This window comes from Sapajus apella, unplaced genomic scaffold (genome assembly GCF_009761245.1).
Source record: "Sapajus apella isolate SASKATOON/1434 unplaced genomic scaffold, GSC_monkey_1.0 scaffold197, whole genome shotgun sequence".
Classification (NCBI taxonomy): domain Eukaryota; kingdom Metazoa; phylum Chordata; class Mammalia; order Primates; family Cebidae; genus Sapajus; species Sapajus apella.
Genome location: NW_022437137.1, coordinates 503,930 through 517,641, shown reverse-complemented (window position 1 = coordinate 517,641; position 13,712 = coordinate 503,930). Strand labels below are relative to the sequence as shown.

Below are 13,712 nucleotides of genomic sequence, written 5' to 3'. Positions count from 1 at the left end.
GCGCTCGGCAAGCAGCTGGGCACCCCGGGCGAGTAGGCAGGCAGGCGGACCCCACGCGGGTCACCTGCGGCCGGGCCGAGCGTGCGTGTGAGCGAGCGCGCAGACGTCAGCCTCCGAGGCCCGTGCAGCCTTCCGGGCAAGGTGCGCGCGCCCGGCGCCTCGGGCCGCCCCCAACGGCCCCGGCCCCAAGCGCCAGGACACGCGGAACCGCAGAAGGCGGTGCCCGGGAGGCCGCGCGCGTGGAGGGCGGGGCCGGGCCGCGGGACCCGCCTCCCATTGGCCGGGCGCCGGGGCGGGGCGGGGCGAGCGGGCTCCGGAGGGCAGACGCGGGCGCTGGGCGACGGGACGCGCGGCTCGCGGGGGGCAGGTGAGCGACGCTCGCAGGGGCGCAGGAGGGCGCCGCTGGGACCGCCGTCGGGAGCCTGGGTTTCTGCCACCTTTCGGAAGGCTCAGCGACCTCCTCCCCCTGCGGGTGGCAGAGGGGCGTCTGCCTGCAGGAGAGGGAAGGAGGGAGAAGCCAGGCCACGCGCAAAGTTCTCCCCCTCTGGGGACGGGAGGAGGTGAAGGAGGAGGAGGAGCCGGTTGATGCTAACTCGGAGCTGCGAAACCTTGGGGCGGCGTTCAAGGCCCCCTCCCACACGCGAGCGGAGCAGAGCTCCCTGCTCCTCCTTCAGCTGCTGGTGTCGCCGCGCGCGGGGAGAAAGGAGCCGTCCCTCCGGCGCGGGGAGAGCTGCAGAGCCGCGGGCAGAGGAGGAGGCCGCGGCCGAGCCCGCCAGCCCGTTGCCCCCGATTCGAGCGATCCTTTTCGGGGCAGGCGGAGAAGGTGGCATAGGCGACCAGGAGGGTTCGCCCACCCGGGACACGCACCTACAGTCACCTCTAAAGGACCCCCAGTCCCCGAATCTCTAGGGGCTGCTCCTTCATCACCGGAGTCGCCCCTACCGCTCTCCCCCCGGCCCCAGAGCCCCAGGCGGGGACCCCCGGATCGGACATCCCCAAGCCTCCGGGCACCTGGCTGAGCAGGAGGCCCCCGGCTCGGGGCAGGGCAGGGCCCGCGGCGGCGAGCCGGAGCCCGCCCCCTGCCCGGGCCCCGCCGAGCCCTCGGAGCCCACCCATGGGGCACCGGCTCCTCGCGCCTCCTTGCCCGGCCGCGCCCAGCCCGGCACCCCGAGCCGCGCAGGGGAGGATCCGGGCGCAGTGACCCAGGAGGCGCCACAGACTCTGGGAGGCTCGGCGGCGGCTGGAGCATCAGGCGGCTCCCCGCAGCTCCCGGCGCTTCCAAGCAGCTCTTCTAGCCGAACCAGAGGCCCAGCCCGCCATTCCCAGGTAGGAGACACCCCAACAGACCTGGGGATCTGAGGGAAGAGGAGCAGCCGGTAAGAAAGGGTAGAGGCTTGGGGTAGGAAAGCCCAGTGGTTCCTTGCATGACCCAGAGAAAGTGAAATTGACAGCACCTCCTATGTGCAGGGATCGTCTGGCAACTTTACGTACCTAGAGAAAATTAAATTCGTTGAGCACCTACTCTATCTATGTGTCAGACTCGGTGCTAGACCCTTTACTTATCCCAGGAAAGAAAGATGCATTGAGCTTCTACTATGTGCTAGTTTTGGTGCCAGAGGCTTTCCATTTAAGAGAGCTAGAGTAATAGCCCATTTAAATAGGAGGAAACTGAGGCTCAGGGAAGAAGAGTCAACTTCCTCAAACACTCCTGTCCCCCTTCTGGAGCTGGCTGCAGCCTACATACCTGGAGGTGGGGAAGGAAGATTAAGAAGCTCGTCCCTTCATCCAGAGTTCTTGAGCTTTCTCTGGGTTGGTGTAGAGTAACTTTCCTGGATGACTCCCTTCCCAGGAGGGGTTTCCTGTAACTTAGCTGTCTTGGAGGGCCCTGAAGGCAGCTCTGGAGGCCTCTCTGTGCCCTCCCCTCCCCATGTCCCCAGCACTGGGAGGATGATGGGGGATATTGTCCAAGACCTCATGGAAGGTGGGAAGCCAGGCTGGGAGCGGGCAGGCAGGTCAGGAGCCGGTGATTCAGGCCTCCGGTGGTGTCAGACAAGATGGGATCCAAGACCAGTGCCCGAATTCCAGCTCAGCCTCACCCGCTGCTCTAGGCAGCCCCATGACTGCCAAGAGAAAGTGCCCCAAAGAAAAGAACCCAGCGTGTGTTCAGGTTTGCGGCGGGCCAGGAGCTAGGGCAGCCTCCAAACTTATTGGAAGCCCAGGGCTACACAGGGGGTTTGTTTCTTACCATTAACAAGGAGTCACCTGAGCGGTGGGAAGCCACGTCATTTGCCCAGTGGTGCTGGGCTGGTGAGAGGCAGAGCTGGCCTGCCGGAAGCCAGATGCCTGCCTACCTTCTACCATCTGAGCTGCCAGATGGGGTTGGCTTTGATGGGGTTGGCTTTGCCAAGCCCCCGGACTCTCAAAGTGGCAGCTGGAGACCAGTGACTGCAATGTACGTGTCCAAAGAGGCTGAGTGTGTGCTGATGGAGGAGGCATGGGAGGGTGGAGGAGAGGGAGTCCAGTGAAACAGACTCTGGGGCACACACCGGGAGGACACGTCCAGACGTCCTGCTGCCTGTGCCTGTGTGACCCCTCCATTCTCCGGGCAGGCCCTGGGGGAGAGGCTCCAGGGAGAAGTGGCAAATCCACGTGTGCACATGCTGGGAGCTGGCTGGCAGGGTTGGGGGAGAATCCTGGGAGGTGCCTACCCCCTCCCTGCCCCACTGCTTGCAGGCAGAGAGGGAGTGAGAATATAATATGCCTCAGGGGTCACCTCCCTGCCTGACGCCAGCTGAGGCTTCACTGAGTCAGACAGTGTTTTGAAAAAGACAAGTTTCGGTCTGGGGGTGGATTTTCATAGAGTTAAGAGCCAGGCTTTGGAGTCAAAGCCTGGTTCTGATCCCAGCCCAGCCAGTCGTCTGCTGTGTGGACTGGGGCAAATGACTTAACCTCTCTGAGTGTCAATGTCCCCATTAGTCAAGTGGGCTGATGGATGCCTTCCTGGCTGTGGTTACTGTGCCCCCAGGATGTCACCTCCTCATCCCTACTCTGGAAACTTTCTGCCTCCCACCTTCCTCAGAATGGCTGTGTGGTGGGCTCAGAAGTCACAGTACATGCATTCAGATACCTGTGCTGCTAGGGGGTCTCTATTGAATCTCCTACCTCTGTGGGCCTCCCCTCTCTGATTCCCTACTTCCTCTGATTCTCTGCCTCCTCTCTCTGATTTCCTGAAATCCATTCAGTCATTGATATTGGACTCTAAATTCCCAAAGGGTCCTTCAAACGCAGCCCTGCCTGCTGCTTGCTATGTGAGGTCAGCCTGGCTGAGGGTGGAGAAGGGAGAACAGGCTGCAGAGGAGAGCTGTGTCCACGAGGCTGCCCATGGTGCCACCTCTGGGGGAGGAGAGGGAAGAAAGATGTGGGGGTGGGAGGCGGAGCCTGCAGAGGCACTGTCACCTGGTGTCCAGGTGTACAAATGTCTCACACAGCCCCACGTGACTCACGCCATGTGAAGAATCAGTCTTTTCTCAGTAATAAAAGCCACAGAGTATTTTTTCCTCCTTTTTTGCCCTTCCCGATTCCCTCTCTTATTTCTGACTGCCTGCCTCCTCTCTCTGTCTCCTCTTTCTGACTGTCTGCCTCCTCTCTCTGATTCCCTGCCTTCTCTCTTTGACTCCCTGCCTCCTCTCTCTGATTCTCTGCCTCTGTGACTCCCTGCCTGCTCTCTCTGACTCCCTGAAGCCCATTCAGTCATTGCTATTAGCTCGTCTGTACCAAGCTCTGGGCTGGAGGCTGGGCAGGGCAGTGTTGGAGACAAATACTGTCCCTGGGAGCTTCTGGCCCCTTTCCTGTCCTCTATCTAGACAGAAGTGACCACCAGCAAAGTCAAACTCTCTGCAGAGGGACTTGGGGGGGTGTTCTTTCTCCCCATCTCTGCTGAAGGCCCAGGCTGGCTGAGACAACCTGGCAGAGACTGAGAAGGGCTCCCTGCTGTGGTCTGGCAGTAACCCCCTCTCCACCCTTCTCTCTCATTTCCTGCCTCCCACACCTATGCCCTGGGCACCTCATCAGGGCTGCCCTGGTGGGGAGGCCGTCCTTAGCATGGCCCCTGGGCCAGTCAGGTGGTTGAGGCTGAGGAGAGAAGGTCCCAGAGGGGAAATTCAGGCAAGCCCAAAGACAGAGCCATTTGCCATTTGATTAATGTACAGACCATTTATTGAGCTCCTGCTGTGTACATGGCATGGCAGTTTTGTGGGATAAATTCAAAGACAGCTTTAGGCGGGAACTGGGTGGAGGACTTGGGGTCTTAGGCTTGAACTACTGCCCAGGCTCCCCTATTAATGAAGTAGGCTAGTCATGTAGCCTCCTGAGCGCGGCGCAGACCACCTGGGATCAAACGCCTCCTCTGCTGGTTACTGGCTGTGTAACTGTAAGCAAGTAATGTAACCTCTCTGTGCCTCAGTTTCCTCATCGGTAAATTGGAGAAAAACACCACCTGCTTTCTGGGATTACTAAAGGGAGAAATAGGTTAACATGTGTGCAGCCCTTAGAACATTCTGGCATATTTTAGCTGCAAAATAAATGCCAGCTATGATTATTTCTATACTTAGTGCACAGCTTGGCACACTGCATGGGCTTAGGTGGCCACAGTTGTTGTCCTTGTGGCTCCAGGCCTGGGGTCTGCCGTGTGCTGAGCTGGCTTATTGTGTGCGCCTCTTTGTGATTCATTCATCCAAGTCACATTGGCAGCTTAGAATTGACCGTGGTGGGAGCATTCACCTCATGGAAATGGGCAAATACCACCAATCAGGGCTTTTCACAAAGGTATCTTTGAGAGCCGGTTTCCTGCACAGAGACTGGTAGTTGGACAGGGTGAGTAGACCCAGATGTGTGCCGGGGACTCGCACGCAGGCGATCTCTCCACCTCGAGGGGCCACCCCAGACCTTGGCATCATGATAACCGGAAAGAGATGGTATTGGAAAGCGCCTTGGGCCAATGGACGAGGCACTCAAGGAAACCGACATGGGGCATCCCAGGGTGGGGAGCGAGGCTGGCACATACAGCGCTTTGTGTGAATATAAAAACAGTGCCTCTTCCTTGACACAAGATGCCCCCACCTCTGGGATGCAGCCCCTACATGCCCACCCAGCCGGTGCCTTGTGCAGTGGCCAACCTGCACAACCTGTGGCAGCCTGCAGAGGACCAAGGGGACTGATACTTCAGCAGGCCTGTGCCCACTTGCAGTTCAGGGGCTGGAAAGCTCTCCTCTGGAGAGAGGAAGGACTCCTCCTGGAGTGGCGGGATGAGAAAGGCCTTTAGAGAACAGGTGGCACTTGAGCCAGACCCTGAAGGGGAGGAGGCCGTTCTGCAGGGGGTAGCCTGAGCAAAGGAGTGGAGGCTGATCTCAGCAGAGCTCAAACGAACTACGGAGACTGGGCTCAGGGGATCTGGGGCGATTCTGGTGGGCACTGAGGTAGGAAAGGAGGGAGGGCTGGGCTGCGAAGGGCCATTGGGGTGGGCCTGGTGGAGCCCGTGGGTTTGTTTATACAAGAGCTTGGACCCATGTCAGCCTCTTTTCATGAGGTCAAGGGGCTCCCATAGACAGCTGTGGATTTGCTCCAGAACCATTAACCCTTGGAGTTGTGAGGGATGCTTGAGCCAGCCATGGGTTACTCCCCATCCCACATCCTCTACTCTGGGCCTTGGGGTCCCCCAGAGGCAAGTAAACACCTAGGGCCTGGGAGGCAAAAATCTGCAGGCAGGCCATGGAGCGGGAGGGAGACCGCCAGATGCAGAGCACAGGTCTAAAGGTGGGTCCTCCCGGGATGGCTGCAGGAGCAACCCCAGGCATCGGGCTTGGAGCATGTGGTGTGGACACAGCATTCCCTTCTTCCCAGGAGGGCTGAATGGCCACAGAACCCCCTTTCCCCGCCGGCCCCAGGTTTAAAAAAAATGCATGCTAGTGCCTTCCCCATGTCTTATCCTGGAATAATCACAGGCTCCCGGAAAGCCAGGTGGATGAACCAGGGAAAGAATGGATTCTCGCAAGAGATACCGTTTTTGAGATTTCTCCATGTGCTGAGTCCTTTGCAGCAGATCTGCGAGTTGGGTTCATTTTGTAGATGAGAAAAGTGACCCCTAGAGAGGTTAAGCCGCTTGCCCAAGATCAGTAGCAAGAGGCAAGTCGAGGGTTCAAACCCCAGCAGTCTGGTGCTTGCTCAAACCAAAGGGTGAATGAACGGATGGTGTCAGTGGATGAAGGAATGAAGGCAAGGGCAGGAATGAATGAGAGGGTAGAACTCCAAGGCCCCTCAGGACCTTGTCTGACATTTCCATTCTACAGACAGAAAAACCGAGACCTAGACAGAGTCCCCAAGAGAGGGGGCCAAGTCCTCTAACAATGGGCGGTGGGGCCAGGCCGGGGGCCCCCGATGACTACTTCCCTTGCTCTTTGTTGCAGCCCCGAGCCATGATGAAGACTTTGTCCAGCGGGAACTGCACGCTCAGTGTGCCCGCCAAGAACTCATACCGTATGGTGGTGCTGGGTGCCTCTCGGGTGGGCAAGAGCTCTATCGTGTCTCGCTTCCTCAATGGCCGCTTCGAGGACCAGTACACACCCACCATCGAGGACTTCCACCGCAAGGTGTACAACATCCGCGGCGACATGTACCAGCTTGACATCCTGGACACCTCCGGCAACCACCCCTTCCCTGCCATGCGCAGGCTCTCCATCCTCACAGGTGAGGACCGCCGGTGCCGGGGCTGGGGTGGCAGGGCCGGGACATGGGTGTGGAATGTGCTGCGCGCTTGGCAGTGTGCATGGTACTTGCACAGCCATCGTCTGAGACAGGCGTCATCCTTGCACAATGAGGCTCAGAGAGGTTTTGTCACTTGCTGGAACCAGTGATGGAGGCAGGGGCTCGATTCCATTCTGTTAGACTCCAGATCGATTACTCATGGCTGTCGGTGCCACCTTCCAGATCAGGAGCTGATAGCAGCGTGCCCCAGGGATATTCCTTTCTAGGGAACAGAATGATGCCCAGCCTTCTGCTTCCCTCCTCTGGAGATGACCCAGCAGAGCTCCGAGGCCCAAGGTCAGTCCACAGGGCTCACGTCTCCCACACCCCAGGCCTTTGCCACCTCCTAGAGAGGTAAGGGCAGGACCCAGGGAGTAGTCCCCAAAGGGAAGGGGCCTTGGTCATAGTCACAGTGATGGTGATGGCAGCTGACACTTATCAGGAGCAGTGGGCCTGCTCCTGTTCTTAGAGCTTGGCATGTGGTTATTTAACCCTCAGAAGTAAATAGTTTATTCATTCCATTTTTAGAATTGGAGAAACTGGAGCCCAGAGAGGTTAAGGGACTCGGTCCAGTGGTCCCACAGCTCGTAAAGGCAGCCTGCTTCTGTATTCTCAGACAAAACCACACCACGGTCTCTCAGCTCTGCTGGAAGCAGTACAGTGGGACAGGGAGATTAAACCCGGGACCCAGAGCCTGGGTCTGAGTCCTGGTTCCACTGCTTCCTGGTTTTGTAACTCAGGGCAAGGGATTTTCTCTCTATGCCTCAGTGTTCTCACCTATTAAATCAGCATCGCATCAGCACTCATCCTAAGGGCACAGTGAGAATTGAATGAGTGAATATATGTAAAGCACTTGGTGGGCAGATAGTAAGTGCATAAATCCCAAGGGACTTCTGTTGAGTCAGCATTTGTCATGGGCCTGCTCCGACAATCATTTCCCAAGCCATGCCCCTGCTGTTGCTGGCCAGGGATAAGGGAAGGAGTGAGCAGGTGGCTCTCTAGTCATCATTAAGATAACCCTCAAACGGAGATAACTTCCGCACCGTGAAACCCATGCCATGCCCAGCCCTGCCCCAGGCCTCAAGGCCAAGACTGAGGCCACGGGGGGTCGGGGGAGCCCTCCTTGAGTGCTTCCTCTTCCAGGCTGGCTTTTTGGAGCATCTGACCCAAACAGCAATCAAGCTCCCCACTCCACCCCAAGTTTTGGAGAAGGGGCATGTAGTTAGGAGAGCCCTGGGTCAACCTGTGTTCGAATCCCATCTGGGCCTCTTGGCTTAAATGTGTGACCAGAGGTATATGCATCCCATCTGAGTCTCAGCCTCTCCAGCTGCACAGTGGGCTTAACCTCAGACCCCATGGGGAGGCTGTGAGGACCGCCCGAGACAGCTGGCAGCTAAGCGGATGAGGCCAGATGCAAAGCAGGCATTGAGCAAGACAGGCAGGACCCCTGCTCTCCTGGAAATGACTTTTATCATTATTTGAACGCAGTCCACATAAGTCCTGTGGCGGGAGCTTCCAGCACATGATGCATATTGATTGAATGGGTGTCAACCCTCCCAGCCTTCGGGAGGGGACTGGGTACCCACTGCCATAACTAAGGCTAATGACAGAGGAAGGGAGGCGGGAGATGAAGAGAGGAAGCCTGTGCCTGTTTTCAGCATGAATTTTCAGTGACACAAGTAATACACAAGCACACCCTCCTGCAAATGCTGCAGATAAAGCTAATGCCCCTTTGACCCATGTCCCCCATCCCGGGCTCCTGCCCCTGCCCTCGAGGTGGCCACCCTGGCCATCTGGTGTGGAGCCTTCCGGGCCTCCGTGAAGTATTTGTATCCCCACGATGGAGAATATTTGTGCCTGGCTCTTTTTCCCAGCGCATCTCATTCTGAGCACATCTGTCTGATGCTTGTTTTTTTCACTCACCAACCGGTGCCTCATTTTCCAACCTGGTGGAACCTCATTTTTCCAACCTCATTTTCCTGCCGCCCAGGAAATTCTGAAAGCCATTAATTCCACCATGAGCTCTTCCTCCAGCTGCCAGCCGGGCAGATCTCTGATGCTTGGCATTGCAGACTCGCATTTGAATATGTCAAGGCCGCGAGTCCTCAGGGGCCCCGGATTAGCCTAACGGCATGGGGTTTGGCAGTGCAAGCAGGAAAAGTTGCCAAGCTGATGCTGCCTTGCAAGTGCCTTTCACTCCATCACTCCCATCCATTCAGCCTGCCTTGGTGAACACCTGCCGTGTGCCAGGCCCCGAGGAGACCACGATGAGTGGGCGATGGAGCCCTCCTCTGTACCAGAGCTCACTGTTTGGAGCACACCCTTGGCCTGGACACCATTCTGAATGTGCCATGTGCCAGTAAGTGGGGGCAAATGGTGTGCTCTGGAGGTGCAGAGGAAGTAGGCAGCCGTTCTGCCAGAAGCTGGAACTGCTTGCTTCTCCTCTCGAGAACTTGGGCCAGTTGCTAATTCTTCTGGGCCTCAGTTTCCTCATCTGTGAGACAGGGATCTTGTATCCAAACCACAAGGCTATCAAGAGTTTGGGCAAAAGTGGCTGGACGCAGTGGCTCATGCCTGTAACCCCAACACTTTGGGAGGCTGAGGTGGGAAGATCTCTTGAGATCAGGAGTTTGAGACCAGTCTGGCTAATGTGGTGAAACTCCATCTCTACTAAATAAACAAAAATTGGCTGGGCGTGGTGGCTCACACCTGTAATCCCAGTGCTTTGGGAGGCCGAGGCAGGTGGATCACCTAAAGTCAGGAGTTCAAGACCATCCTGGCCAACATGGTAAAACCCTGTGTCTACTAAAAAGGCAAAAAATTAGCCAGGCGTGGTACTGGGCACCTGTCATCCCAGCTACTTGGGAGGCTGAGGCAGGAGAATCACTTGAACCCAGGAGGCGGAGGTTGTGGTGAGCCAAGATCATGCCATTGCACTCCAGCCTGGGTAAGAAGAGTGAAACTCTGTCTCAAGAAAACAAAACAAAACAAAAACAAAAGCAAAAATTAGCCAGGTATGGTGGCGGGACACCTGTAATCCCAGCCACTCAGGACGCTGAGGCAGAAGAATCACTTAAATCCAGGAGGTGGAGGTTGCAATGAGTCGAGATCGCACCACTGCACTCCAGCCTGGGCGACAGAGCAAGACCCCATCTCAAAAAAAAAAAAAAAAAAAAGAGTTTAAGTAAAAGTGAGAAAGATGCTTATTAAGAGCTGGAAATTGGGATGGAGGCACCCATCCAGACAGCCTCCCCACCGCCTTACCATCTCCACAGCAGCCGCTGTTTCAGACTCCAAAGCCTGCCTTGAGTGATGCGGTGGGTGAGTTACCGTGGAGGCGGTGTGGGCCTTGGAGGCCGGCGCTCACTTTCTCATCCTATGATTTGAGAAGCCGAGAGCACCTACTCTGTACCAGGCACCAGCTAGGTGAGGACAGAATCAGGTAGAAGTTTCAGCCTAGCCACACAGAAGCTATGTGATTTCGGGCAGGTCGCGTACCCTTTCTGAGCCTCAGTTTGCTCACCTGTAACACAAAGGTAACAAAATCTCCTTGACAGAGGCGTAGTGAGGAATCAAGAGAACAGTGGGCCTGGGGCAGATACCTGATGCTTGGCTCCCAGCAGGCCCTCGTTCTCATTGTCACTGACACCTGAGGCCACCGTCCATTCATGATCTTGTAAAACTCTCAAAATAATCCTGCAAGGTCATATTTCATCTGCATGAAACAGACAGAGAAACTGAGATTACAGAGGTTTCAGGACCTGCAGCTAAGTGGACGAGGCCAGGTGCAAACCAGGCATTGGGCAAGACAGGCAGGACCCCTGCTCTCCTGGAAATGACTTTTATTATTATCTGAACGCAGTCCACACAAGTCACTCTCACCCCTCCCCCGCCCTGCAAGGAAATGTGAAGTGCGTTAACCATATTCGAACCATGCGATACCACATGTTAGCTGTGCGACCTTGAACAGGGGCTTCAACCCCCTCGTCCTGAGTTTCCTGCCCTGGAAAATGGGGAGAATAATCGCAGCTACCCCACAGAGTCGCGGCGAAGGTTTTGAGTCAGTGACGCCGGGCCACTGCCTCAGGGCACCTGTGACTGCCGGCTGTTGGGACTGATGTTCTGTGGCGAGAGGAGGGCAGGGGCACAGCTGGCCGGTGCACTCACTGCCTGGGCTCTCTCCCTGCAGGGGACGTCTTCATCCTGGTGTTCAGCCTGGATAACCGGGAGTCCTTCGATGAGGTCAAGCGCCTCCAGAAGCAGATCCTAGAGGTCAAGTCCTGCCTGAAGAACAAGACCAAGGAGGCGGGGGAGCTGCCCATGGTCATCTGTGGCAACAAGAACGATCACGGCGAGCTCTGCCGCCAGGTGCCCACCACCGAGGCCGAGCTGCTGGTGTCGGGCGACGAGAACTGTGCCTACTTCGAGGTGTCGGCCAAGAAGAACACCAACGTGGACGAGATGTTCTACGTGCTCTTCAGCATGGCCAAGCTGCCGCACGAGATGAGCCCCGCCCTGCACCGCAAGATCTCCGTGCAGTACGGCGACGCCTTCCACCCCAGGCCCTTCTGCATGCGCCGCATCAAGGAGGTAGATGCCTACGGCATGGTCTCGCCCTTCGCCCGCCGCCCTAGCGTCAACAGTGACCTCAAGTACATCAAGGCCAAGGTTCTTCGGGAAGGCCAGGCCCGCGAGAGGGACAAGTGCACCATCCAGTGAGCAAGGGATGCTGGCCTGGGGCTTGGGCTGTGCCTTCAGGGAGGTGGCCCCAGATGCCCACTGTGCGCATCCCCCCACCGAGGCCCCCGTGGCAGGCTTGTTCACAGACTTGGCACCAGGCTGGAGGCCCCCAGGCACTTGCCTCCGCATATCCGTCTGCCTTCTCACAGCGTCCCCGAGTCTCCTCGTCCGCAGCTCCTTGGTGGTTACGCTCCTCTATGGGAAGACACATCTCTGCAGCCTAAAGAGTTACGCAGAGACCCAAGTTACGCTCTCCTCTCCTGAGGTTGGAAGAAACGCTGATGCCAGAGGGATGAGGATTGCTGCGTCAAATGGAACCTCCTGGGACAAGAACCAGGATGGAAAGGACACCGGGACCCAGATGGGAGAGGTCTCCTCTCTCCTGGCATAAGACCCAGCTTGGCTTGGGTGGCAGCTGAGAGAATGTCTCTCTCAGCCCCGCAACTCCTGCCCTCCGGTTCAGCTGCCTCTGCACCCCTCCAGCTGCCCCTGACATTGAGCCAGCCGCGGCTGTGTGTTTGAAGGGCTTGGCCACACCTAGACCACGCCCACCTCCTGACCGCGTTCCTCAGCCTCTCCTCCCCGTCCCTCCTCTCCCAGGTCCCCCCCCGACAGTTGTGCTTTATTGTGGTTGCAGCTGTTTTCATGTCATGTGTAGCAGTAGAAATGGAAATCACTGTACTGTAAAAGCCTAGTGACCCCCTCCTTGGCCAGGTCCTCACCCAGTTCAGATCCACGGCCTCCACCAGGGACGCCTTCTCCTCTGCTCCCGAACAGGGTTCCCGTGGCCTGTCTGCAGCTAGATATTGACCTCTGCCATCGAGCTCCACAGTTTGCAGACGATTGCACAAGCGTGGGGCAGACAGGCCACGGCTGCTTTTTTATGCTCCCATTTCACAGAGGATACCACTGGGCAAGGACACAGCCCGGTAGGGACATGATGAGCCCCAGGCCCCCCCCCCCCGCCCCCCAGCAAGTTCAGGGTACAGCTCCACCTAGAACCTAGCTGTCCTCTACTGTTCTTGTTACGCAAGCATTTATTAAGCACCTACTGGGTGCTGGGTTCACTGTGTCCTAGGAAACCAAGAGGGTCCCCAGCCCTGGCCCCTGCCCACCCCTGCTGCCCTGCCACCCTCTGCACACACAGTGGTGAGGGGGCAGGGAGGAGCAGCTAGGACTCAGGACTGAGCCAGGAAGGGCTCTGACAGAGAAGCTCAGGGTGGGTCTTTTCCTTGTGCCCGGGATTGGGCTGTACTGGGTACCACCATGTACTCAGGCATGGTGGGTTTCGAACCCATAAACCAAAGGCCCTTCTCATCAGCTCTTAACAAGCATATTTTGTATTTTAATCTGTCTAAACGTATTGAAGTTTTAGGGCCCTAAGGAACCTTAGTGAGCATCTAATAGGTCTTTCTGAGGTCCAGAGATGGTAAGTAGCTTTCCCCAGGTCACACAGCAAGTCTGTGGGTGGCAGAAGTAAGCTAGCACTGGGCATTCAGTACATACCACGATGTGCCCCCTCTCTTGATGCTTGGCCCCTGGGGCCTTCAGGGCTTTGGAACATCTTGTCCTCAACCCTCTCCCTAGCTCAGTCTGTGAGGGTCCCTGTAGATATTGTGTACACCATGCCCATGTATATACAAGTACACGCAGATGAACACAAATGTACACATGCCCTGGCCCCTGCCTGCATACCTGCACCTGCAACCCAGCCCTGGCCCCAGCTCTGCGTACCTGCACCTGCACCCCAGCCTTGGCCCTGCCTGCGTCTGTGCCCAAGGCAGCAGCTCCGAGCCTGCCTCTGTCCCCCACTCCGCCCCCGCCCGAGCTCCCCGAGCAGGCCGGGCACCCTGGCCACACAGGTGTGTGGCGTACTGTCACCCAGGCACACCCGCCGCCATGGATCTCCGTGTACACTATCAATAAAAGTGGGTTTGTTACAAAGCTGTGTCCTTGCCCATGTGTATTTTGTGTATTTCCAAGAGGAGGTGTGCCTCCCACCCCAAACAAAGCTGGCCTTTCCCTCCCAAAATGCACCTGCGGGGTGCCCTGGCCCTGTGGGTCAGCACTGAGTCCACCTTCAAGTTTAAATTGGGGGAAGTGATGCCCTCCCTCAGCCTGGCCTCCTGGATCCTCCGGGTGTATGCAGAGGTGTCCGTGTCCAGACTGGAGGG

The 13,712-nt window shown here is 57.3% G+C and overlaps 1 protein-coding gene across 4 annotated transcripts; it reads left to right on the top strand.

Moving 5' to 3' along the window:
• The first annotated feature begins 324 nt into the window (after positions 1-324).
• RASD2 (RASD family member 2) lies at positions 325-12,793 on the top strand. 4 transcript variants are annotated; one of them, XM_032269712.1, is made up of 3 exons: positions 325-367; positions 6,462-6,741; positions 10,988-12,793. In XM_032269712.1, exons 2-3 carry the CDS (start codon positions 6,471-6,473, stop codon positions 11,515-11,517), a joined length of 801 nt encoding a protein of 266 aa, XP_032125603.1. In that variant the 5' UTR covers positions 325-367; positions 6,462-6,470; the 3' UTR covers positions 11,518-12,793. The 4 variants fall into 4 exon arrangements, with proteins under 4 accessions (XP_032125603.1, XP_032125601.1, XP_032125602.1 ...); XM_032269710.1 differs by lacking the exon at positions 325-367 and adding an exon at positions 1,191-1,326; XM_032269711.1 differs by lacking the exon at positions 325-367 and adding an exon at positions 4,682-5,474.
• Positions 12,794-13,712: the final 919 nt, after the last annotated feature.